Below are 25,294 nucleotides of genomic sequence, written 5' to 3'. Positions count from 1 at the left end.
ATCCAGAGTAGAGCTACCTATATATTATACTAGGGAGCCTCACCTTTTCTAAACCATCCTCTACGGCATGAGACCGCATTTTCAAAATCGGTGCACATCAATGAGAGTAACAGTCGTCGGACGGACTCTTCGAATCTTGGACAAAAGTTTCATAGATGATAAGATGGAATAAACTAAGCGGCTATTTAGGACTAGCTAGTTTAATTTAAGACCCCACTTGGAATTGGGAATCGTCGGTCCTTCAAATACATTGTATTAATATAGATGAAATTTTTATTTTTTATTTTTATGGATGTGATATTTTTACTGGGATATAATACTCCCAACTAAGCCGGGCGTCAAACAAGTAAATGTGCAAGTGAAAGTAAGAAGGGTAAATTACAATTTACTTCTTTAAATTTTGGTACAATTGTAACGACAAATTTTTCATTGTGATCGAAATACGAGTGGTACACCACATGTTTTTATATAAGTGGTGAAAATTTTATTTTTTAAATTATTAATTTTTTAACAAATATATTCTACTATTTGTATAATGACACGTGGTGTACAATTCCGTATTCCAATCACACTGAAAAATCTCTCCAATTGTAACCTCGTACAACATTTCAATTTCATATATTTGATTATAACAAGCAAAAATTGCCCACACGACGCTGAGGGTTTTTAAAGCGTTTAAATGATACTGTTGCTTGTATACACACAAAAGATCAGACTTCTATTTACATGCAAAAAAGATTAGACCAACAAAGTTCTTGTGGCTTTGGATCAACAATAGTACCAACATGCAAAAGATTATGAAACATTGTTCGATTTACATGCAATTTCTCTATCTACCTTCAGAAAATTAGAATGATAACAAAAATGCTTGAACTATTCAAAGATCATATGCCAGCTTGAAATTGAAAGACTAAACTCTGAATTCAAAACTATTTACATGTGGAATAATTTGATAACAAAAGTGGGAATACAGAAAAGGAAAAAAAAAAGAGCGAGTCCAATTATAATGAATGACCATCCTCCAGTAGACTAACACCACTAAGTGCATAAGTTTGACCCAATTGGAGATAATATTAGACCATTTGAGACTTGCTTGACTATTAATTAATTAAACCGCGTTGACGCCACAACTTGTATTCATGAAATAGCATACAACAAACTGAAATTTGAATCCAATAACAAGTATTTAATTCATAGTGGAGAAAATGCACGATTTCATCATGCATGAGATCAAAATGCATTCACTTCACTTTATCATTCCATTTTATTAAAACCCCCCTTTATTCATTCTGCTTTATATTAAGACCCCACTTGGATCAAGTTGACAATCAGACATAATTAACTCTGCCAGAGAAGGGAGCGTGTTTGTAACTTGCAACCGGTCAGAAACCCACTGAAGGTTCTCTACCTTCAGACTGTAACTATTGAGATTGAGATAGCGTAGCGTAGACCAGAAATCCACTGAAGGTTTTTGGTTCTCTACCTTCAGTCGGACTCTTGGAATCTTGGACAAAAGTTTCATAGTTTTAGAGTGAAAGTACCAAAGAAACAATCGTTTTCAGCAAGAAAATGAATGAGAGAAGTCGAGGTTTGAGAGCGAGAGAAGGGTGAGAGAGAGACGGACCTTCTTGCATGCTTGAGAGAGAGCTCGGCTTTTTCATCCGTCTTTCCTTCCACGATGAGCAACACATGTATAGGAGTCTGGAACCAAATGCAATAGCCTGAATAACCTGGTCTCCCTCGTTTGGAAGAATTGAGGATCACTAATACGTTCTCTTCAATTCTTCCCACGTTTCTCATACTGCTTAAAAAGTGCAGTTAAAAACATGTAAAAGCAGTATTACAAAAAAAAAAATGCGTTTAGTCAAACAACTGGTCTCCCTCTAGTAGATAAGTATGACCAAAAATTGAAAACGTCCAGTTTTCCTGTATCTTATCCCCATTGCTGGAAACACCCGGTGCCAAAACGCCCAAATATTACCTCCCACCTACCATGCAATGCATAATACAATCAGTATCCTATAAATACCAAAAAATATCTCTACAAATAACCATATCGGCGTTCAAATTCCAGCAAGAAACACAATCGGAAAACAGAAATTTTTTAGAGACCAAGTCTCCCACCTAACATGCAAATTACATAGAAAGAAATTTGATTTCAGAAAAAGTGAAAAGGCTTACACAAATTGAAAAACGTATTTGAGTGGCGGTCGTGGCACCTGCGTTCAGCCAAAGACAGCTCAAACAGGAATTAAACAGCCAAGTTATGGGTATATTCAAGACTGCTTAAGATACTACAAATATTTTCAAGATAACTCTAAATTTAACTTGAACCAATTTTAAAAGACAGATTGTCATTCACACAATATCTTGCCAATATGGCAAAATATATCTTGCAGCAATTGGTATGCAATTAAAAGCCTGGACGTGCATCCAAGTCCTTATCTTGTTCTTCTTTGTCGGCACCAACCCATACCAAAATCGAATTAAAAAAAACTATTCAACTTGTATATTAATTAAACAAAAGATTTGTATATTAAAATATTATTGTAATTCCGAAATAAATAAATAATAAAACTCTAATTTTAAGGCAATAAAAAACAGAGCATCACAATGCAATTCTCCTTCTCTCACAAAAAAAAATCAAAAAACAAAAAACAGAGTGAGAGTGATTGGAAATGTTCAGAAATGGTGAAAAAGGCAGTGCGGATAGGATACAACTACCAAGGAACGAAGGCGGAGCTCAAAGGCTGCATAAACGACGTCAGACGAATGCACTGATGCCCCGTCGACCGCAACGGCTTCTCCGAGGACGACATCCAAGTTCTGATCATTCTTAAGGTATTCAACAATGCAGCAGCAATTAAAAGTCCTTGGAAAATGACAAGCTACCATAAAGACATGACGAAAACTATATCTCACCTTACCCCCTTGTTGGCATAGACAGCATATCCGTCCTTGTTGTTCGGGGTGAATCATAATCCTGAACTCCATTATCATCATCGTCAAGAATGTCTTTAGCGTTTCTAGCAAGAACACCCCAAAACCCATGTTTGGATTCATTAACATTCTTCAGTGACGTATACTCAAATCAGATACAACAAAACACACAAGTCACGAATGAAACAACACAAAACACACAACCCAAAAAATTAAATGAAGCATGCTTCATAACATGCATGTTGATAATACCACAAAAAATTCCACTTCATTATACATGCCTATTGTCTTCTCTGTCCAAATATGAAATTGCCATCATCTTTTTTGAAAGCACAAACCAAAATCACTTCCAAAGAGATCATACACAGAAGAGAGTGGAAGCTTACTCAAAGCCAATTTCGTGTTGTTCACTCCTTCTTCTTTTGGACCCAACAATCTGTGGGTTTGATTGCAGCATAGTGATTTAGTTTAAAATTTCAACATTGATTATATATATATATATAGATAATCCTAAACACTTCAAATAAATCTCAAATTGAAAAGAACACTTCAATCTGACTAAAACTACACAAAGGAAAAAACAAAGACAGAAAAATGTTCAAACCAATCTAGAAGCCAAAATGATCCCCCAACATCAGAAAATTAACAATAAAAATCTAAACCCATAAAAATTCACAGGAAAATCAAAACGCACCAAAAAAAAAAAAAAATTGGATCACAAATTGTCAGGTACAAAAGGATAAATTACAAATCCAAAAAAAAAAAAAAATCAAAAACAAACTAAAACTTCAAATCAGTGAAGACCGTACCTTGAAAAGGGTATACGCATAAAAAAATTGAACTAATAATAACAAAGAGTTGGGGTCACGATACTCACCAAGACAGATCAAAGAGAACATTCTGATCAGCTTTGATCTTGTTGATGAAGTCCGTCAAACTTCTTGAGAGCCTAATCGCCGCTCTTGCCGACGTCGGTGCTATCGCCGTCTCGACCCTCGACATGCTTCCGGCCGTACTCAATGACCTTGGTTGTGGAATTCTCCAGCAATTCTGGCAGAATTGGTTGTGCCTGTTTGCTTGCCGCAAGGTTTTTTTGCTGTGAATGATGGCAAAATTTATAAGGTCAGAGAGAAACATGATAGCCATGGAAAAGAGTGCGAAAGAGTGGTGCAAAAAGACTGGCCGACAGTTTTTCATGACCAGCAGAACATACACCCAAGAGAAGCAACTACGGTTATTAAGATTTAAACATGAAAGCATTAATTGCGATGAAAAATTCATCATCAATATCAACATAGTGTTGAATCATAAAGAATTAAGAATCAAATGAAATAGCCACAGCTAAATCACATTCCAAGAACATAAGGTTATATGAATGAACACAAACCAATTACAGAACTCACACTAATTGAACACAAATTTTAGCAAATACCCAGAATAAATAGCAGTAACTTGACCATAACCCAGACCCTAATTACAAAAAGCGGCAAAAATAACCTCAATCCCACTTAAATCCAAATAACCAGATGACCCAATCTCCCAAATATCACCAACTAATGATCAAGGCAACTACAACAACAACAACAACAACAACAACAAAGCCTTTTCCCACTAAGTGGGGTCGGCTATATGAATCCTAGAACGCCATTGCGCTCGGTTTTGTGTCATGCCCTCCGTTAGATCCAAGTACTCTAAGTCTTTTCTTAGAGTCTCTTCCAAAGTTTTCCTAGGTCTTCCTCTACCCCTTCGGCCCTGAACCTCTGTCCCGTAGTCACATCTTCGAACCGGAGCGTCAGTCGGCCTTCTTTGCACATGTCCAAATCACCAGAGCCGATTTTCTCTCATCTTTCCTACAATTTCGGCTACTCCTACTTTACCTCGGATATCCTCATTCCCAATCTTATCCTTTCTCGTGTGCCCACACATCCCACGAAGCATCCTCATCTCCGCTACACCCATTTTGTGTACGTGTTGATGCTTCACCACCCAACATTCTCTGCCATACAACATCGCTGGCCTTATTGCCGTCCTATAAAATTTTTCCTTGAGCTTCAGTGGCCTACGACGGTCACACAACACGCCGGATGCACTCTTTCCATCCAGCTCGTATTCTATGGTTGAGATCTCCATCTAATTCTCCGTTCTCTTGCAAGATAGATCCTAGGTAACGAAAACGGTCGCTTTTTGTGATCTTCGCTAGATTGCTCCGGTCATTAGTGTGGATAAGTATATAAATGGATAGAGATAGGAAAGCAAACACAAGATGTACGTGGTTCACCCAGATTGGCTACGTCCACGGAATAGAAGAGTTCTCATTAATTGTGAAGGGTTTACACAAGTACATAGGTTCAAGCTCTCCTTTAGTGAGTACGAGTGAATGATTTAGTACAAATGACATTAGGAAATATTGTGGGAGAATGATCTCGTAATCACGAAACTTCTAAGTATCGGAGTGTGGTGTCGTCTTGACTTGCCTTATCTGTCTCATAGGTAGATGTGGCATCTTCTCTGGAAGTACTCTTCCTCCATCCAGGGGTGGTATCTTTAACTGGTGGAGATGCACAAGGTAATGTATCAATTTCACTTGAAGCTTACTTGTAGTTTCAGGCTTGGTCAAGTGCGATACAAACCATGTAGTAGGAGTCCCCCAAGTCGCCGAGCTAGGGGGTCTGCTGAAAGAGGTGACAGACAAGGTAAGCAATCAGAGCTCCGACTGATTGTTCACCTTCTCCCCATCTTGCAGCAGCATGAAGGATAAAGAGAAGAAAAATGAGAAGAGATGATATGAGATACTTTTGCTTTTGAAGAAGTAACTTTCCACAGGCTTATTCTTGAACTGAGCTGGAGGGTTTTCTGGTTTCCTCCAGAGTATAAGGCCGACTGAAGAATTTGAGGGTCAAAACAAGTCCATCAAATCTAGAGTACGTTCCACCCTGCTGATATGGGATACTTTTGCTTTTGACAGAGTAATGGATGTATCGGCACGTGTGCTGTTACGCTTGTCTCCACATGCTTCCTTGTATCCTTCGCACTTGCCCTATCTGTTCCTCAAGCAGATGCGGAATCTTCCCTGGAAACATAAGATGATGAAGATGAGTACTCGAGAGCAATGCCAGGTAAGTAATCAGGTAAGGGGTTCCAGGCAGTCAGTTCCTGGCTGGAAGCTTGATTCCAAGTGCTGACATATTGCTCTCTTTCTTCTTGTCTTGCAGGTAAAAACAAGGCCAAAAGAAAAAACAGGGAAAAAGCATGATATGGGATACTCTTGCTTTTAACCCTGATGATATGAGATATTCTTGCTCTAGTATAGCTTGTTTGCAGAGGTATTATCGGGGGGAAAGAAAGCTGAATATTTCGAAAGGCTTTGTTGGGAGTGCCCTCTCAGATATGATGAAGGGTTGAGCATTTTTGCAGGTCTGCCTGTCCGTTGGGATGGAGGTCGACATATATAGGAGTCTCCCTAACAACAAGTAGTAATGCTATTCCTTTACCCTGCTTGGTCATAGCACGGTAGTGGGAGCTGCCAGTTTCACATGTTTTAACTCTGTCAGAGCACTTTGAAAAAGTGGTCTGTGGTATCTGGCTCTCGAGATTCGGAGAACGATGCCTCTTCGATTTTTGAGAAAGCAATCATGCTGGGGGTCTGACTCTCGAGATTCGGAGAGCAGTGTCTCTTCGATTTTTGAGGAAGTAATCATGTTGGGAGTCTGGCTCTCGAGATTCGGAAGGCGGCGCCTCTTCGATTTTGGAGCAAGCAATCTTGTTGGGAGTGTTGTCTCGAATGTGAGTAAAGGTTGGACATGTTTGCTAGTCTACCTTGCCACGAAGCACAAAGGTTGACACACAGGGACTTTCCAATTATCCAGCAATGGTACTGTTCCTTTACCCTCTCTTCGATTTTGAGAAAGTAGTCATGTTGGGAGTCTGGCTCTCGAGATTCGGAGGACGGTGCCTCTTCGATTTTGGAGCAAGCAATCTTGTTGGGACTGTTTTCTCGAATGTGAGTAAAGGTTGGGCATGTTTGCTAGTCTACCTTGCCACGAAGCACAGAGGTTGACACACAGGGACTTTCCAATTATCCAGCAGTGGTACTGTTCCTTTACCCTTGTGGGTAATAATATGGTAGCTAGACCTTCAAAATTTATGTGTCTAAACTTTGTTAGTGCTGTTTCTTTGCTATTCTTTTACCTTTCTTGGTCAGAGCGATGTAGTGGGAGCTGCAAGCTTCACGTGCTCAACTTTGGCAGAGAACTTTGGCAAAGTGATCTGTGGTACCCATGAGTTATTGTTGCGTGTGGGAAGTGGGTGATTGAACAGTAAGATTCATGTGCTTTCTATTTCACCAGAAGTCTTCGACAGAATGCCCATAATTTCTGCAAAGCTGAGTGTGCGTGTGACAGGTGCTGACAAGGCTAGAAAAGTAGATGCCTCTTCGATTTCTGAGATCGGCCCTCGTGGTATCTGAGCAGCCCAGCTTTTGAGAAAGCGAGCGCCTCTTCGATTGATTCGGAGAACGGTGCCTCACCGATTTTTGAGAAAGCAATCATGCTGGGGGTCTGGCTCTCGAGATTCGGGGAGCAGTGTCTCTTCAATTTTTGAGAAAGTAATCATGTTGGGAGAGTGGCTCTCGAGATTCGGAGGGCGGTGCCTCTTCGATTTTGGAGCAAGCAATCTTGTTGGGAGTGTTTTCTCGAATGTGAGTAAAGGTTGGGCATGTTTGCTAGTCTACCTTGCCACGAAGCACAGAGGTTGACACACAGGGACTTTCCAATTATCCAGCAATGGTACTGTTCCTTTACCCTCTCTTCGATTTTTAAGAAAGTAGTCATGTTGGGAGTCTGGCTCTTTAGATTCGGAGGACGGTGCCTCTTCGATTTTGGAGCAAGCAATCTTATTGGGAGTGTTTTCTCGAATGTGAGTAAAGGTTGGGCATGTTTGCTAGTCTACCTTGCCACGAAGCACAGAGGTTGACATACATGGACTTTCCAATTATCTAGCAGTGGTACTGTTCCTTTACCCTTGTGGGTAATAATATGGTAGCTAGACCTTCAAAATTTATGGGTCTAAACTTTGTTAGTGCTGTTTCTTTGCTATTCTTTTACCCTTCTTGGTCAGAGCGATGTAGTGGGAGCTGCAAGCTTCACGTGCTCAACTTTGGCAGAGAACTTTGGCAAAGTTATCTGTGGTACCCATGAGCTATTGTTGCGTGTGGGAAGTGGGTGATTGAACAGTAAGATTCATGTGTTTTCTACTTCCCCAGAAGTCTTTGACAGAATGCCCATAATTTCCGCAAAGCTGAGTGTGCGTGTGACAGGTGCTGACAAGGCTGGAAAAGTAGGTGCCTCTTCGATTTCTGAGATCGGCCCTCGTGGTCTCTAGGGAGCCCAGCTTTTGAGAAAGCGAGCGCCTCTTCGATTTCTGAGATCGGCCTTCGTGGTCTTTGAGCAGCCCAACTTTTGAGAAAGCAAACGGCTCTTCGATTTCTGAGATCAACCCTCGTGATCTCTAAGCAGCCCAACTTTTGAGAAAGCAAACGCCTCTTCGATTTCTGAGCAGGCGCCTCTTTGATTTCTGAAGCTCCGTCGAGTGCAGATTTTTATAGAGGCTGGCATTAAGTTCCAAAGCACACTTGAATCTCCACCAGTAGAAGCTTCATTCTTGCACTTCTAAGATCTTGATTTGTCCGACCTCTTCTCTCTTCAACACCTTTGAAAATGTCTGGCCCCTCCGACCGTCGTTTTGACTTGAACCTTGTTGAAGAGGCAGCCCCGCCTTCTCCAGACAACATATGGCGCCCATCCTTCGTCTCCTCAACTGGTCCTCTTACCGTTGGGGATTCCGTGATGAAGAATGATATGACCGCTGCGGTGGTGGCCAGGAACCTTCTCACTCCCAAAGATAACAGACTACTTTCCAAACGGTCTGATGAGTTAGCTGTTAAGGATTCGCTGGCTCTCAGTGTTCAGTGTGCAGGTTCTGTGTCTAATATGGCCCAACGCCTATTTGCTCGAACCCGCCAAGTTGAATCATTGGCGGCTGAAGTGATGAGTCTCAAACAGGAGATTAGAGGGCTCAAGCATGAGAATAAACAGTTGCACCGGCTCGCACATGACTATGCTACAAACATGAAGAGGAAGCTTGACCAGATGAAGGAAACTGATGGTCAGGTTTTACTTGATCATCATAGATTTGTGGGTTTGTTCCAAAGGCATTTATTGCCTTCGTCTTCTGGGGCTGTACCGCGTAATGAAGCTCCAAATGATCAACCTCTGATGCCTCCTCCTTCTAGGGTTCTGTCCAGTACTGAGGCTCCAAATGATCCCCCTCCGGTGCCTTCTCTTTCTGGGGCTCTACCGACTGCTGAGACTTCTCCTAAGCAACCTTTGTGAAGGCTCCCTCTTGTGTGTTTATTTTGACTCATGTATATGTACATATTTGTAGCTTATCGGGAATATCAATAAATAAGCTTTCCTTCATTTCAACGTATTGTGTTAAATACACCAAAGCCTTCTTCGCTAAGTTCTTTGAATTTTCTTTTGTTGAAGCTTGTATGTTGAAGCTTTCTGAGTGGAGCATGTAGGTTGGGGTAGTGTTCCCTTAAGTTCCCGAGTGAGGAAAACTTCTTGGTTGGAGACTTGGAAAATCCAAGTCACTGAGTGGGATCGGCTATATGAATCTTAGAACGCCATTGTGCTCGATCCTGTGTCATGTCCTTCGTTAGATCCAAGTACTCTAAGTCTTTTCTTAAAGTCTCTTCCAAAGTTTTCCTAGGTCTTCCTCTACCCCTTCGGCCCTGAACCTCTGTCCCATAGTCGCATCTTCTAATCGGAGCGTCAGTAGGCCTTCTTTGCACATGTCCAAACCACCGTAACCGATTTTCTCTCATCTTTCCTTCAATTTCGGCTACTCCTACTTTACCCCGGATATCCTCATTCCTAATCTTATCCTTTCTCGTGTGCCCACACATCCAACGAAGCATCCTCATCTCCGCTACACCCATTTTGTGTACGTGTTGATGTTTCACCGCCCAACATTCTGTGCCATACAGCATCGCCGGCCTTATTGCCGTCCTATAAAATTTTCCCTTGAGAACAAAAATGTGAGTTCTAATTGAATTCATTTACATATACCCTACACCATTAAGACTTAGTAATAAATTTATATTCCTGTATTCCATAAAGAAAAGAAACTCGTCACATGGAACAATTATAGGTACATAATGATTTGATAAGATAACACTTAAACAGTGCAACACCTTGCTATTGCACCAGCATGGCAGCAAAGCGTAAATTATTTTAATCAGGTACATACCAATTGGTTATGAATTTTCTGACTGCAGGCTGTTGAAATACCAGCCACAACAATCTTAGCATCAACCTCGTCCTGCAACGAAATGAAGTTAAACGTAAAACAGATCATTCTGGGAATACATGTAACCTAAAAAGTGTTATGCATTAAACTTGTGCTTCCAAGCATATATTATATATGACTTGTCCTGGATGTTCTTCTTATATTAAAGAAACCATGATTATTGTTGTGTATACCTTAAGCTCTGATAGTAGCATAGATACAGCCCGATAAGTAGGGTCTTCTGTGCTTTGCACAATAAACATAAACTCTAAGGGACCACCATAGAGAGAAGTGACCTGTTTTCGTTAATTAAACAAAATAGTTCAGACCATATTGGAAGAAAACCTTGGATACAAATTCAACCTATTAAATCACTTAGCAGAAGGATTTTGAACACTTCACCAGATAAGACATCCCTACAGCGCAAATACAGAATTTTAGACATGCCCATCAAAAGAAAATATAGTTTAACTATGTTAATCTAATATCACAAAGATATTGAGTTTCCAAGTCTCAGACCCAATAGAGTGTAATTTGAACTTATGAAGAAAAACCTAATTTTTCAACTCGAAAATAATACAAAAACGTGATTGGCTTTGACCACTCTCATTCCAAATGTTCTAGCGTAGCCCCTGACTCAAGGGCTCACCAAATGGGTTTTCGATTTCTGTATGAAATTAGAAGCCTAAGTAATGTTTGATGGCATATTGAATCATCAAGAGCAGGATTCACACGTTTCACTAACATAATGCATAATGTGATCTATGAAATGCGGACAAGCAATACTTCGAATCGAAGAATTTCGCAGTCCCAGAAGCCGAATTCAAATGCCGGCAGGCAATTCATCCCAGTCGCGACCCCAAATAACAAATTAAAACCCAACGAAAGGAAAATTTTCAAGTGAATTTCTCGGCAACCAAACGGACCCGGATCCGAACGAAACATAAAATGTCGAAAAAAAATCTAAATTTTAAGGGAAAAAAAAACAAACCTGGATCTAAACGAAAACTGCTAGCGGGCTGCAGCACGCTCTCTCCCTGTCCATGAACTTGCTGCAGTTGTTTTTCGTCTTCTCCTCCCTCCCTCCTCTCTGCAAGCCGCATGCCTTCCCTTCACCGAATCCCTCTCTCTCTCTCTCCCTCCCCCTCTATCTCTCCTCCTCTCTGTAAGAGCAACTCCGAGCAACTCCGAGCAACTCCAACTTTGCAAAGGTGCGCAGGGACGTCATTTAACTGTTTTTTGCATCGTCATCTTTAAACTCAACAGTCTGGCAATGAAAAATAAAATATTAGTATTTTTTATTTTATAAAATAATAAAAAATAATTTTATTTGTAATTTCTGATATGATTTTTATTGTTTACGGGAGTCTCTACTTTAAAACTGTTTTGGACCTTACTACTATATTTTTCACTTATTTTTTTAGCTTTTGGCATGAAAAGTGAGGAGGGGAGGGGACTCCGTAAACAAGGTAGGCTCGATGCATCGAAAACAAAACAAGATTCATCGCGTAAATTACGGTCGGCTCAGCTTCGGATAAACAAAGCACACAAAACGAGACAAGCCAGCGCCCGAAAAATGAAGATATACATTTAAATCTAAAAGTATTTGAATCTAAATAAATTAATGTAGGAAGAAAAAAAAAGAAAATAATAATAAAATAGAAAAATGATACGATCGTGCTTAACTACTGATTGTTCACAAGAATTGTCGGTACATACATAGCGACTCTCTTTATTAACAATTGCTAGTATCATACCGATCCCCTATTTTCAATTTTTTTATTTATATTTTTTGCTAATGTTTCTTTTATTTCTTTTAACATAACAACAAATTATTGTATTCATGTTCTTCAAATATATTTTTCCACGCAAAATGTATTATAATTCATTTTTAGCACTTATAATCAACGATTTAAAACAGAAATTTAAAGATATTTGAATTTAATAATAGTTACTCAAATAAAGTAATGTATAAATAAAAAACTCAAAGAAAAAAAAAACAAAAAACAAATAAATAAATTGGAATTGGGAAAAATCGGTATCACGCTATCAATCCCCGTTCAGACGTTGTTAAATCATTGTTCAATCAATTTATTTTCACCGATGCCTCATCATGAAGTTTTGAAACGTAAGAAGTTATGAAGAGTAAGATAAGACTTTTCGTTGAGATTCTTGAGGGTAGATAATATCCTTTGTTAAGGAAAAAAAAACAACATTCGACCATCTCCAAATGAGATGTCAAATTTTAAACAAAAAATTTAAATTTGAAGGCTTACATGGTACTTTTACATATTTTAAACTTTTTCTCTCCAACCGATATGTCAAATTTTAAACATAAAATAATAATTCATATGTATTTTCTATGCATTGGGAATGAAAACAAACAAAAGGATAATGCTTTAAATCAATAATAAATTAATAAAAAGCATTTAATAATTAATTAAGGGAGAGAGATGTCAATTTATATTCTGCCAGGGAGAGAGATGTCAATTTATATTCTGCCACATCAGATTTGGCTTCTCGATTGGAAAACATTAATGCTGTATTTTATTACCGTTATTGTTGATTTGGATATTTTGACATCTTCTTTGGAGATGGTCTTCGATGTTCAATTTGTGTTATTTGTAATCAAAATGTATAGTTTTAATGTGCTTATCATTACCAGTTTATTTACCTTGAAACGAGTATTAAAATCATTACAATTTATGATTTCAGGTGTGTGTATGAGACATAGACTAAAAAAATATGCAGGTCCAACATTATAATATTAACAAGAGTTAGGCTAATTATTAAGGGATAAATACCAAGAAATCACACTTTTGACCGGAAAGTAGTTCGTACCCAGAAATCAAGCAGTATCGCGAACAAAGATGGTGAAAGCCATTCGAGTTCATGAACTTGGTGGTCCTCAGGTCTCTCTCTCTATCTCTCTCTCCTGTATTCTTTTGGGTAACTTGAATGTTTGATCATAACATCAAGGCTTGTTTGTCAGTTGCAATATTAAGTGTCTGATTTCATTTGTTAACTATTTCTGTTTACAATAAATCCGAGTTGTTTGATGGGAAATCTGGTAACAAGCTGAAAGAGATAGCCTTTCTGCTTTTAGCCAAGAGCACATGAGTTCTTATGCCGTTGTATTCATCGGACTAGTCCAGAGAAGGTTAGTTCTTTTTTGGTGTCAAAGATTTGACTGGATTCGATAACTCACAATGTTTCAATGTCGAAGGAAGAAATGGAAGTCAACTTCTAAATTTTGTCTAATGGCCGTTTTGGAAGTACATTTAAAATAACAGAAAGCGTTTTTTGTGAAATATTTTTAAAACTAATTCTTAGTAAAAATCTAAGTGAATCTTAGAAAACACTTGAAGGGCTTCTTGCAAGAAACACATATTTGATGCTTCTTCCAAGTGTTTTTGGAATCCAAAATCAGTTTCACCAAAAACGCTTTCAATCATTCTAAAAACACACGAGCCATAAGTTAAAAGTAGAAGTAGGAGTGGTCATGAAGTAAGCTTATCCCTTCCAATCCTACCATTTCTTTGGCTATTGGAATGTTCTACACGATTAATCCTTCTTCTGCCTTCCAAATTTCTTTCTTTGACATACATTGAATCTAGCGAATTTTCAGTCCAATTCAATCATAGACATCGAGCGAGGCCTTGAAGTATTTGAGTTTGTAAACTTGAGTTTATATTGTGTTTATAGTTTATCTCGAGCCATATCAAGTGTGTTCATACACAATCTTTGAAACATATTATTCAAAACCCGTTTGTTTTCGAGTTTTACTTCAGTTTGTTTTCCTTGAAAGAAGTTTCCTTTGCTCGTAATTTTTCTTTGATCTGCATCTGGTTCAGCTACAAGTCATTATCCAAATTTCCAATGCTTTCTATTCCCATTTCACTTAATTTTGTGATGTAATGCTGCTAGGTCTTGAAATGGGAAGATGTGGAAATAGGAGAGCTGAAGGAGGGGGAGGTTCGTGTGAAGAACAAGGCAGTAGGGGTTAATTTCATCGATGTATACTTCCGCAAAGGACTTTATTATAAGGCTGATACAATGCCCTTCACCCCAGGTTTTGCTTCATTTCCAAGTTCTGAAATGTAGGAAGGATTGACATCTAGTCCACTCTTTGAAGGCATAATTTCAAAGTTTAGTTTTTGCTTAACAGTTTCTCGAGTAAACATTTCGCGTGAGATTACAGTTTTCAGATATGATCAAGAATGATTTAGCAAACATATAAGAATGCCGGGCATGAAACCAGATTAGCCATTCCTGCTGTTTGAAATAGAACTGACTAATCCTAAGAGAAATGGTCGAGAAACTCAACATCACTATTCTTGAACAACTTGGAGTCCAGCCTTCTTTTGGCCTTCTAGTTCTTGATCAGAAGGCTGACGGATAAACCGTATTCGTTAACAAATCAATTTTCATTTCAGGTATGGAAGCTTGTGGAGTTGTGACAGCCGTAGGACCTGGAGTAATAGGCAGGCGAGTTGGAGATCTGGTGGCCTATGTTGGTACTCCGATGGGGTCATATGCGGAAGAACAGATCCTTCCTGCAAACAAAGTGGTGCCCGTTCCCCCTTCAATTGATCCTATTGTTGCAGCATCCGTATTGCTTAAGGGTATGACAGCTCAGGTTCTACTACGGCAGTCTTTCAAGGTTGTTTTTTGGTACGATTTTCTGTGTTGTTAACTATGTGATTTATGTGCCGAAAAAGTACAATCAACTGACGAATATTGGTGGTCAAGTTGTAACTAAATGCTTCCTGAATTTGTAATTTCATTATCCAAACAAGGTTGATTCAATGTTAGAAATTGTGTATAAATTTAAATGCTGCTGCTTTTAATGTTCGATCTGAATTTGTGCTGTTAATTATACAGGTCAAACCAGGAAACAGAGTCCTTGTTCACGCTGCAGCTGGTGGAGTTGGATCCCTTTTATGCCAGTGGGCTAATGCGCTTGGTGCAACTGTCATTGGAACTGTATCAACTAAAGAGAAGACAGCTCAGGCCAAGGATGATGGGTGTCACCATGTCATAGTCTATACGGAAGAGGATTTTGTTGCTCGAGTGACAGAAATAACATCTGACAATGGGGTTGATGTTGTCTATGATTCTGTAGGGAAGGATACCTTTCAGGTATATCTAACTTTTCATCCCTCAATTTTATACAGAAGTTACCGAAATGATTCTAGGTTCTCCTTCTGCGCATTTCCCTTGATGTTGTTGGTTTCATTGAGTATCAACACAGCCTGTTAATGCTTCTGCTTTACCGTGACTTATTACCTAATCTAGCGTTGAAGTTTCTCAATGCTAGGCCAGGTATACCAAATCTTTATACTGTTCCGTTCGAGCTAGTTTTATGAAACTGTTAAAGCAAATGCTAGTTACCCTTTGATTTTTTCAGTTCAGAAGATTAGCTAGTCTAATTTCTTGATGGTGAATTTTATAATTAGTACTTAATTGGGGCATGTTTACAGGGATCATTGGCATGTTTGAAGACTCGTGGATACATGGTGAGTTTTGGACAAGCATCAGGTGCAATTGATCCGGTCCCGCTATCAGCCCTTGCAGCAAAGTCACTCTTCCTGACCAGGCCAGCCCTGTTCCAGTACACTGCAGCTCAAGACAAATTGTTAGAGGTTGCGGGAGAGGTATTTGCTAATGTTGCATCAGGCGTATTGCGCGTTCGAGTAAATCACAAATACCCATTGTCTCACGCAGCACAAGCTCATGCAGACCTCGAGAACAGGAAAACATCCGGCTCGGCTGTGCTTATACCCTAAAATTTCTGCCTCAACTGCTGTTCTTTGTGAACAGATTAATATGAGTTGGTTTGCAAAATGCAATGATGTTATCTCCAACTTTAGTGACAGACAGACTTGTTAAGCAAGCAAAAAAGGCAATCGTATTTTTCGCATTTCTGCTGAAAGGCAAAACTGTTTCTATGAAACAGCAGGGTATGTATCACGTAACGTATCTCTCTCTCATCACGTGAGGATGGACACAGTTTTTCTCAAGTGAGCCCTCGAATTCTAGCATGTGGAGTTCATGCTAGGGTGCCAATGTAACTAGAGTGACGTGGGAAGCATGCCAAGGTCCCCGACTGGCACACTATTGTTTCTGGTAGTCTCTCTCTATCTTTTCGCTTTCATGCCATTCACTTTAGAATAATTCGGGAAACGATTTCCCTACACATTTTTTTTTCTCCTCATGCACATTCGCTGTTTATTTTTGTTCTTTGTATTAGTTCCGAGCCTCTCTTACCGTAAATGAAAGTAGTTTTGAAATCACTTTGAATAATATGACAATAATTAATTAGTTTAGCATATGCTATTAATATTAATAATTAAGTAACAGTACTGTATTATCTGTAAACCAAAAATTACAAAACATGTATACATTAATCATGCATTACACCGCCCCTTCCGGCGGCATCCGGACTACCATACCAAGTAGCTCCGGCAGGGTACCAACGGGTGGCAGCGGTCGACAAGTTTAAGTGCTCGCGATTAACGGCAAAGCAGATATTAAAGCAGCAAAAAAGAGTGATTAAGTACAAAAGGGTTTGTTAAACCAGGCAATGGCAGCTGAAGAGTGGCCAAATAGACCCTTAACTTTCTTCAGAGTTCAGACAAATGCTTATGGTCCTGCCTGAAGTTGTCTGGTAGTGGTAGTGATTGCAACCACTGCCTACATATTCCGTACAAGTCCAAAACCATTTGTTGAAATATACCAGTCAAGTAAGACTGCTCTTGCAGACGTGGTTAGAAAGAATTCGTTCTCCGTAAATTACAGTAGTTTAAAATACCGTATTTGTCAGAAAATGGAGCAAGACTTCTCACAACTTTGAGTTCTCTCTTCATATCTCTTTGTGTGTGAGCTTGGAAGAAGCAATGGCAGTTGGGTTAGCAATAGCAGGCGAAGCTGGGCAATACAATGGCAGGATGACGCCGTTTGTCATCCTCTCTTGCATGATGGCAGCCATAGGAGGTGTAATTTTCGGCTACGACATTGGAATTTCAGGCGGCGTGACATCAATGGAGCCGTTTCTTAAAAAATTCTTCCCTGAAGTAAACACTAAGATGAAATCGGACACCAAAATCAGCAACTACTGTAAATTTGACAGTGAACTGTTGACCTCCTTCACATCCTCACTCTACATAGCTGGTCTTGTGGCTTCCCTTTTTGCCAGTTTGGTCACAAGGGCTTACGGCCGCAAGCCTTCAATCCTTGCCGGTGGAGCTGCATTCCTTGCCGGCTCAGCTCTAAATGGCGCAGCTATGAACATCTACATGCTCATCCTCGGCCGCTTATTGCTTGGAGTTGGTATTGGTTTTGGAAATCAGGTAGTACTTTCTGCCCCCAACATTAATCATATAAGCATACCCTATTCGATGTTTCTATTTTTCATGGTACTCGTGTAATCTGTGTTTGTGTTGTGCAGGCTGTTCCATTGTACCTTTCGGAAATGGCACCACCAAAATACAGAGGAGCAATTAACAATGGCTTCCAATTAAGCGTCGGCATTGGCGTATTATCAGCTAACCTCATCAACTACGGCTCTGAGAAGATCAAAGGCGGTTGGGGGTGGCGAATCTCCCTAGCCATGGCTGCAGTCCCTGCCTCAATGCTAACACTGGGCGCATTTTTCCTTCCCGAAACACCTAACAGCCTAATCCAGCGTAGCACGGATCACCAAACAGCCAAGAAAATGCTACAACGTATCAGAGGTGTCGATGATGTCCAAGCAGAACTCGATGATCTGATCAAGGCAAACAACATATCGAAAAACATCAAACACCCTTTCAAGAAAATCCTGGAGAGAAAGTATAGGCCTCAGCTTGTGATGGCAATAGCCATACCATTTTTTCAGCAAGTGACAGGGATTAATGTCATATCCTTTTATTCTGCCGTACTTTTTCGAACAATTGGGTTGGGAGAAAGCGCTTCACTCTTGTCCGTTGTCCTGACTGGAGTGGTTGGTACAAGCTCAACATTGGTATCTATGCTTATCGTAGACAAATTTGGGCGAAGAGTGTTGTTTTTAGCCGGTGGGATTCAAATGTTGGTGTCACAAATTATGGTGGGAGGTGTAATGGCAGCTCAGCTTGGTGATCGCGGCGGAGTGAGCAAAGGATATGCCTGTTTGGTGCTGGTTTTGATATGCATTTATGTAGCGGGATTCGGGTGGTCATGGGGGCCGCTCGGATGGTTGGTTCCGAGTGAGGTTTTCCCGTTGGAAATTCGATCAGCGGGACAAAGTATCAATGTGGTGGTGAACTTTTTGTTCACTTTCATTGTTGCTCAAACTTTTCTAGCAATGCTGTGCCACTTCAAGGCTGGGATTTTCTTCTTTTTCGGGGGTTGGGTGGCGGTGATGACGGTGTTTGTGTACTTGTTTTTGCCGGAGACGAAGAATGTGCCGATTGAGAAGATGGAGAGTGTGTGGCAGGAGCACTGGTTTTGGAGGAGGATTGTGGGGGACTCTAGCAAGGACACCAAGATGGAAGCTCCGTAATAGATGTATTCAGTGTTACAAATATTTTCGAGTATGGCATCATTGCTACTTATTATTCAGTGTTACAAATATTTTCTTTTTAATATTAACCATTTATTTTCTGTATAAAAAAAGCTAAAAATCCAAGATTTAAATACAATAACAATATTATTTATAAGCAAGATGTCTTAAGTTCGATTCTCGTCAAATGAAAATTTGAACCATATCATTGTTAGCTTATTGTAAGGTTGAGTCCACTCCGTTAATGTAAATAATATCATTTATTAAAAAAAAAAAGTTCAACAACAATAACAACCAAACATTATCCTACTAAATGAATGTGAAGAGAGAAGAAAATGAACATGATACGATTAACCGGAAAAAAAAATAGAAGAAGATAAACAGTAAAAGGTGAAGATATAAAGAAGATGGACAAAAAAATGAAAACTAATAAAAATAGTTCAAAAAACTTTGAGTTTTAACGATAAGAATAAAATAAAAGATAAAGTGAATAGTATCATGATTGACTTTTTAGTGTAAAAATATAATTTTTCGTTAAAATAAACAGTACTATGAACATTTCGTTAAAATTCCTATAAAAAAGATGAACGTAAACAAAAAAATTAATTCCTAAGTGTTCAATTTTTCGGTTAAACGGATCCTAAGAGAATCTTATTCCTTCCCTTACCTGCTATGAGCACGTTTACTATTCCAACTTTCTTATTTATTGCCAACCGTTTGATTGATTCCCTCAATCCTCACCCTTGATTTACGTAACATCGAAAGATAACAACGTGGGAGTGGGGTGGGGCCCTTGACGCAGGCAGTTTGATTAAAAAGTTGAATATTCAAGGATTAAGGTGGGGACAGGGGGGATGTTAATCTCAGTCTACTTTCAACAAAAGAATACGTTAATCTCTGTCTTAACGTTAAACTTTAAACCAAACAAAAGTGTTAATCTCAGTCTGCGCACGCGACGGTTATATCAGTTAAAAAACCTCCAGGATCACCCGCGGGTCCCAGTCCGCGTGTTCGCCAGTTAGCGCCTACATGGCGTCATACTATTCTTCCGCCTACCCCACTGAATGCCCAACCAATCGCAGGCAAGCGCCTTTTTTTGAATTTTCTAGAGAGGACGACTTTCTCTCTCCTCTCTCTCTCTCTCTAAAAAGAAGGGATTTTTCTATTTGCAATTGTGCAATTTTCGCCTTTCAGCTTCTTCGCTTCCAGCTTCCTTGATCAGCAAGCCCCACAGAGGTAATCTTTTCTCGAATTTCACTGATTAAAACTGGGGTTTTTGTTTGTTTTTAATTAGTGGAAACTAAATTAAAATTTTCTTCAACTACTGCTGTATTAGTACTATTTTTCTTTTCAATTTGTAATTAAAATTTTAATCAGGTTGATTGATGTTGATTTGGCCAATTTTTGTATGTAGTTAGTAGGAACTGGGTTTTGATAATTGGATAAAATTTGATGAAAAAGGAATAATCTTTAGACAGATTACAGTGAAAGAGAATTGATTCGAGCTGATTGGCTGAGTTGAGATCATAATTTTTTTAATTTTATGTTGAGAAATTTTGTATTTGGGAATGATGGGGGGAGGGGTTTGACTTTCTTTCATTTTCTCACCAGCCAAACAGCTGACTTAGAAAGATTATTGTTTACGTTGATTTATTGGAGTGGAGGGAAACTTTGATGATTTATTGTTTAACTTGGTTTTCGAGTTCGTGTTAATAAATGGATTCAAGAGACTTACTGCCTGTGAAATCAAAGCTGGTTCCTTTCTTATAGATACCGTAGTTTTTCTTAACGAATGAGCGAAACAGTTGTGATTTATTGCAATTTTTTTCTTGAATTTGTAGAACCTATGAAAAGTAGTGGCTTTCGATCTTCTTTGACGTATTTTTTATCTGTTCCCTTCAAAACAGGCTGAACTGGTCTTTGCCTTTATAACTTGATTCTGGTCTCTGCAACTGCTACAATGGCTTTCCCGTTCTCACCCCCCATCACACAAGAGACGGCTACCGAATTCTTTTCTTCCTCAGGTACCTTCCGATTACACCGTTTTTTATTGTTTAATCATTTTCTAAGAAAAAGATTGGTGTTTGACTATAGCCAACTATATTTTAATGCAGGGGTGAAGATTAAAGAAGCTGGAACATTTGTTGGAGAGGTCACTAAAGATGCAAAAGTGAATGTTGCTGATGTGGCAGAACGAGTTGGGTCAATGTTCAAAAGTCGATGGGCGATTCTTCAGCAACCAGCTACAAGACATGCTGTGCAGGAACGCCTTATAACTGCTGCTGCGACAACTGGTACATTGTTTAGGAAGGGCTTATCAGAGACAAAGGAAAAGGTTTCTGTTGGGAAGATAAAAGTTGAGGAGGTAAACTGGCTAGAACTTTGTTAGGTGATAATGATTCATATCCAACTTGAACTTAGACTGAAGTCACTGAACGTATCGTACTATTTTTCTGTTTCTTTAACCCCAACGGTGAATGCAATTGATCGTAAACCCTGACTTGTAAATGCTCCTGAGCTTGACAATCTAAGTGTGTGCCTAGAGCATGTTTTTTAGTTGAACTCATCACTGACACATTTGAAATGGTGATTTTTCCTTCAGGTGGCAAAGAAGACTGCCCAAAAGAGCAAAAGCATTTTGAGTGATATCGAAAGATGGCAGAAGGTATAGAATTTTGAAACAATTGTTACCTTTCTTTTTCTTCTTTGTTATACATATTTTGAAAGTCTAATCTTGTTCTTTTCATTTTCAGGGTGTTGCAAGCACCGACGGTAAGTTTCTCGAATTTTCTACACCCTCCATATACTTTTTTGCCTAGCATCATTAATTGTAGGGGTGTGCTATTCACAAACCCCTTTTTACTTCATACACACCCTCTTAATTTGCAGTTGTCGGATCGACTAAATTAAAGAAGATCAAAGGACATAATTAACAAGGGGTGTGTGAGAAGTAAAAAGGGGTGTGTGGATAGCACACCCCTAATTGTAATATTTGGAAACAGCTTTTTATCTGTGAGATTTACAGTGTTAAATTGGATGGAATTTGAAACTGAGATACTGTACTACATTTGGTTTCGAGGGTTATAGTGGGGATTGTTGAGGATTTGTGGCTTGTTTGGCTATCTGGCTACTTCTTCTCGAGTGACCCATGTCTGGTTTTTCTCTGGAATCAACAAGCAAGGAATATACATATTAACTGTAGGAGATGAGATAGTGGGTAGCAGTTAGTGCTGGTGGACGAAGTTGGGATTGAGGAAACATTGAAAGCTTTGTTTCTTTGACTTCTGATAGTATTACACGTGATCTGTTACACGGGGTTCCCCCTAAAATGTATTTGTACTTATAGCTGTAAAGTGAAATTTGTAGCTGAGAATTTATAGAAAATGACTCAGGTTTTTTATAGTTAGCATTGTTTGAAGAATGGTGAAATTCTGGATCCTCTGCATCTCCCTAATTTGGTGGTTTCTGTGTCAAGATAAACTGTATCAGGATGGTAGTTGCTTTTAATCTTGGGTTAAATGGTGAATGGTGATAATTATTTAAATTTTTATTTTCAGTTTTTGGAGTTCCGATTGAAGTTATTGTGCAACGGCAACAATCTAGTAGGCCCATTCCTCAAATTTTGGTCAGATGTGCAGATTATCTCATATTATCAGGTACTCTATAGTCTATACTTCTCTAATTTATACACTTCTGGTGCATGTATGATCACTTACACATATATTACTTTGATTTCCTTTGCAAGTATGATTAACTTGTTCGTGATGTTTTTGACTCCTAGGACTAAATACACCATATCTATTTAAAGGCGAGGGAGATAGAAAAGCCATTCAACAACTGGTTTCACTGTACAACCAAGGTATGTGAAGTGTGTATAACTTCTTTTTATTTATTGCTTTGAAACATAATTTTCTTGGTTCTATTTGGATGACACTAATCTAGTGTTGTAATATCAGATTCAAATGCACCATTACCAGAGGGTGTAAACCCAATTGACGTAGCTGCTCTAGTCAAATGTTACCTAGCTACCCTTCCTGAGCCACTAACCACATTTGAGCTTTATAATGAGATCAAAGGTGCTCGATCCAGCATACATGCGATAAGAAACATGCTCAGGAGGCTTCCTACAGTCAACTACACAACCCTAGAATTTGTCACTGCATTACTGTTCCGTGTTAGCCAGAAGTCAGTTCTTAATAAGGCAGGAAGCATCTCTCTCTCTCTCTCTCTCTCTCTCTCTCTCCGTGTTGTATGCATGGCGGGTTGTTCATAGCCTGAATCGTTGATAAGCTTGCTTAAATAGTTGTTAACTGTACACAGATGAGCACCCAAAGTCTCGCGATGGAGATGGCCCCTGTTATAATTTGGCAGAAGGGTAAAACACCGGACCTATATAGGAAATATTGGAATCAACTGTCAAAAGGTCCTTCCAGGAAGAACTTGGATCCTGAGCCTACTTATACTGCATGGGACATGCTTTCTGGTGAGCGGTTCTTCATTAGCAACCTATTTCTATTTTAGAGAAATTATACAAACTAAAGGTGTTATATTGTTGGTTTTTCGAAAGAACATATTCATCTCTTTTGCGCGTATTTTTTTTTTATTGTGGATTCAGATGAAGGTGATGCTGTAGATGATTCCATCCCCTTGGATGATGACGTGCCCATGGACTTCGGCGCCATTGAGGTTGTCCAGTGCCTCATGGAACATCACAACGCAATTTTCACAGATGCTAATGAAACAATCTGGAGATGATACAAATTCCTTGGGCAGTCTAACTGACTAACGCTTTGAGACTGAAACCAGATCTGGCTGAGACGATGATTACAAAGTAGAAGAATTTATGACCTTTGCCAGTCCTACGAAGGTTCAAAATATATTTCGAGTTGGAGCATGGTAGACCATGAATTGTTTGGTGCAGCTGTGAAAAAAGCTTGGATTTAATACTGAATTGGATGTTGTGATTGGTTTTGGCATTTTTTTCTTACTTTGGGTAGAGTTAGTATTAGGAAAATGTATTTCATCACCATTGATTATGTAAATTTCTTAATAAGATCAGTGAACACTGAGTTTATGGACTCAGGTTGCAGTATATTGCACTAGCACATTGTATAAAGAAGCGATTTTCGTCATGTTCAACAATTAAACAGAATATTTATTAAACAAGTTCTAATCTTGATTTCTAGTGTATCAAACAATCGTGTCCCAGAATTCATACCAAATAACAGTTACACAAGACTCCCAGGAATTCATAACTCTGACGAGCTTGTAAGAGTTTCGAGATAATCAAGCATCTCAGGTGGGAATTCATCGAAGAAAATGTCAGGGGTCGAAAGGTCTTTAAGCTCTCCTAACTTGTTACCTTGAACATTCTCCTCCAGTCCAAGAGGTGGGATATCCTGCCCGAACACGTCCAGCAAGTTCAGAACGATAGGGTCCTGGTCAATTTCTTTGCATCCTGATAAAAATGAGAGGTCTAGTTGGGGCTGAGGAAGCTGAGACAAAGATAAGTGTGGTGGGAAATCAGAAGACGGGATCATATTAATCGGCGTGGCCTCAAGCATGGGCTGCTGCTCTGCTTCCACATTCAGCAGTTGGTTCGCTTTCACCAAATCCGGTAGATCCACCATTCCCAACTCTTCAGAATTCAAAAAGCAATTGCTTGGATGAGAAGAAACCTGAGAATTCACAATTGTTAATTTGAAAAAGTTGTCTTGGAAATTTGAGAACAATGCTAGCTTACCTTATCCACTGGAAATTCATGATGCACAAGGCTCTTCCCTTTGTTTTTTGGGGAGTTTGAGGATGTCGATTTCTGCAGAATCCTCTCAAACCTCTTTCGCCGAGCGCTCCAGAAATTCTTCACATCATTGTCCGTTCTGCCTTGCAGATACGTCGCGATTTTCGCCCACTTGTTCCCGAATTGCGCTTGCAGTTGTATCACCATCCTCTCCTCCTCTGCAGAAAACTTGCATCCACTTTGTTGTAAAAGTTCAAGTTCACATTTTTTGTCAGCGTCAATCTTAACCAAGAAAATACAGATTACAACAACTAAATTGCCAAAAACCCACGAATAATCAACAAAAGCGTGAACATAACAAATTAATGAACACTCATCAACTGAACTTACAAAAACTAATTAGTGTCTGATATCTATATAATATTCCAAGGATTCTTAGGGCTTACTTACGTCTTCAAGTTCGGTTGGAGCTTATTAACCCATCTGAGCCGGCATGATTTTCCAGTTCGCGGCAAGAGTCCTTTGGATCGAATGGAGCTCCAGTCTCTAGGACCATTTCTCTTCACATGACTTATGAGCACCTCATCTTCCTCAGCAGTCCATGGCCCTTTCCTGATGTATGCTCCATCGTTTTGCTTTTGCCTCGCCATTTTTCAACAAAATAAATCTCTCAATTTTCTTCACTCCGATGGGAAACAAAATCTTCTTCCGGAAATTAATTGGGTTTCTTGGAAAAAATG

At 39.3% G+C, this 25,294-nt stretch overlaps 5 protein-coding genes and 1 pseudogene across 9 annotated transcripts in view; 3 read left to right on the top strand and 3 right to left on the bottom strand.

Annotated features, from left to right (window-relative positions):
• LOC126630467 (receptor-like protein EIX1) overlaps window positions 1-1,402 on the bottom strand; it is a 29,224-nt pseudogene extending 27,822 nt beyond the window's left edge.
• LOC126630535 (uncharacterized) overlaps window positions 1-16,232 on the top strand; it is a 59,084-nt gene extending 42,852 nt beyond the window's left edge. The window contains exons 1-6 of one of the 3 annotated variants that reach the window (XM_050300653.1): window positions 13,066-13,202; window positions 13,397-13,450; window positions 14,218-14,362; window positions 14,727-14,953; window positions 15,175-15,432; window positions 15,774-16,232. In XM_050300653.1, the coding sequence (XP_050156610.1) occupies window positions 13,161-13,202; window positions 13,397-13,450; window positions 14,218-14,362; window positions 14,727-14,953; window positions 15,175-15,432; window positions 15,774-16,079 (1,032 nt within the window). In that variant the 5' untranslated portion in view covers window positions 13,066-13,160 and the 3' untranslated portion in view covers window positions 16,080-16,232. Of the gene's footprint in view, window positions 1-13,042; window positions 13,203-13,396; window positions 13,451-14,217; window positions 14,363-14,726; window positions 14,954-15,174; window positions 15,433-15,773 lie in introns of those variants that run through there. The other 2 variants (XM_050300662.1, XM_050300670.1) reach the window with 2 other exon arrangements.
• On the bottom strand, window positions 1,872-11,520 carry LOC126630618 (uncharacterized). Of its 3 annotated transcripts, XM_050300775.1 has the most exons (7): window positions 11,282-11,519; window positions 10,485-10,586; window positions 3,818-4,036; window positions 2,923-3,026; window positions 2,725-2,826; window positions 2,182-2,219; window positions 1,872-1,988 (listed from the first exon to the last, which is right to left on the bottom strand). In XM_050300775.1, the coding sequence occupies exons 3-7, from the start codon at window positions 3,837-3,839 to the stop codon at window positions 1,934-1,936; spliced, it is 321 nt and encodes a 106-aa protein (XP_050156732.1). In that variant the 5' UTR covers window positions 3,840-4,036; window positions 10,485-10,586; window positions 11,282-11,519; the 3' UTR covers window positions 1,872-1,933. The 3 variants fall into 3 exon arrangements, with proteins under 3 accessions (XP_050156732.1, XP_050156724.1, XP_050156740.1); XM_050300767.1 differs by having other exon boundaries at window positions 2,725-3,026; window positions 11,282-11,520; XM_050300783.1 differs by lacking the exons at window positions 1,872-1,988; window positions 2,182-2,219; window positions 2,725-2,826; window positions 2,923-3,026 and adding an exon at window positions 10,252-10,323 and having other exon boundaries at window positions 3,383-4,036; window positions 11,282-11,520.
• Window positions 16,233-16,558: 326 nt separating the features above from the next.
• On the top strand, window positions 16,559-18,975 carry LOC126630478 (hexose carrier protein HEX6-like). Its single transcript, XM_050300601.1, has 2 exons — window positions 16,559-17,642; window positions 17,741-18,975. Exons 1-2 carry the CDS (start codon window positions 17,190-17,192, stop codon window positions 18,812-18,814), a joined length of 1,527 nt encoding a protein of 508 aa, XP_050156558.1. The 5' UTR covers window positions 16,559-17,189; the 3' UTR covers window positions 18,815-18,975.
• A 913-nt stretch (window positions 18,976-19,888) lies between these two features.
• On the top strand, window positions 19,889-23,991 carry LOC126630513 (uncharacterized Rho GTPase-activating protein At5g61530-like). The gene is made up of 10 exons (XM_050300636.1): window positions 19,889-20,050; window positions 20,722-20,838; window positions 20,929-21,179; window positions 21,417-21,479; window positions 21,568-21,586; window positions 22,372-22,470; window positions 22,596-22,673; window positions 22,771-23,015; window positions 23,135-23,297; window positions 23,430-23,991. Exons 2-10 carry the CDS (start codon window positions 20,775-20,777, stop codon window positions 23,567-23,569), a joined length of 1,122 nt encoding a protein of 373 aa, XP_050156593.1. The 5' UTR covers window positions 19,889-20,050; window positions 20,722-20,774; the 3' UTR covers window positions 23,570-23,991.
• Window positions 23,992-24,025: 34 nt separating this feature from the next.
• Window positions 24,026-25,262, bottom strand: LOC126630567 (transcription factor DUO1-like). The gene is made up of 3 exons (XM_050300700.1): window positions 25,005-25,262; window positions 24,558-24,792; window positions 24,026-24,492 (listed from the first exon to the last, which is right to left on the bottom strand). Exons 1-3 carry the CDS (start codon window positions 25,202-25,204, stop codon window positions 24,064-24,066), a joined length of 864 nt encoding a protein of 287 aa, XP_050156657.1. The 5' UTR covers window positions 25,205-25,262; the 3' UTR covers window positions 24,026-24,063.
• Between the last annotated feature and the right edge of the window lie 32 nt (window positions 25,263-25,294).

This window comes from Malus sylvestris, chromosome 1 (assembly GCF_916048215.2).
Source record: "Malus sylvestris chromosome 1, drMalSylv7.2, whole genome shotgun sequence".
Taxonomy (NCBI): Eukaryota; Viridiplantae; Streptophyta; class Magnoliopsida; order Rosales; family Rosaceae; genus Malus; species Malus sylvestris.
This window is presented reverse-complemented; position numbering and strand designations above follow the sequence as displayed.

What these genes read in the sequence shown, in the direction of transcription:
- LOC126630567 (XM_050300700.1), bottom strand. Translation starts at nt 25,204, where the DNA reads ATGGCGAGGCAAAAGCAAAACGATGGAGCATACATCAGGAAAGGGCCA. An exon ending in CTCCAACCGAACTTGAAGAC is followed by an intron (nt 24,793 to 25,004) that starts GTAAGTAAGCCC and finishes TTTACAACAAAG; the next exon opens with TGGATGCAAGTTTTCTGCAG. An exon ending in ATGAATTTCCAGTGGATAAG is followed by an intron (nt 24,493 to 24,557) that starts GTAAGCTAGCAT and finishes GTGAATTCTCAG; the next exon opens with GTTTCTTCTCATCCAAGCAA.
- LOC126630618 (XM_050300767.1), bottom strand. Translation starts at nt 3,839, where the DNA reads ATGTTCTCTTTGATCTGTCTTG. An exon ending in GTTCTCTTTGATCTGTCTTG is followed by an intron (nt 3,027 to 3,817) that starts GTGAGTATCGTG and finishes TGTTCTTGCTAG; the next exon opens with AAACGCTAAAGACATTCTTG. An exon ending in AAATACGTTTTTCAATTTGT is followed by an intron (nt 1,989 to 2,181) that starts GTAAGCCTTTTC and finishes ATTGCATGGTAG; the next exon opens with GTGGGAGGTAATATTTGGGC.
- LOC126630478 (XM_050300601.1), top strand. Translation starts at nt 17,190, where the DNA reads ATGGCAGTTGGGTTAGCAATAGCAGGCGAAGCTGGGCAATACAATGGC. An exon ending in GTATTGGTTTTGGAAATCAG is followed by an intron (nt 17,643 to 17,740) that starts GTAGTACTTTCT and finishes TGTGTTGTGCAG; the next exon opens with GCTGTTCCATTGTACCTTTC.
- LOC126630513 (XM_050300636.1), top strand. Translation starts at nt 20,775, where the DNA reads ATGGCTTTCCCGTTCTCACCCCCCATCACACAAGAGACGGCTACCGAA. An exon ending in CGAATTCTTTTCTTCCTCAG is followed by an intron (nt 20,839 to 20,928) that starts GTACCTTCCGAT and finishes ATTTTAATGCAG; the next exon opens with GGGTGAAGATTAAAGAAGCT. An exon ending in TGCATGGGACATGCTTTCTG is followed by an intron (nt 23,298 to 23,429) that starts GTGAGCGGTTCT and finishes TTGTGGATTCAG; the next exon opens with ATGAAGGTGATGCTGTAGAT.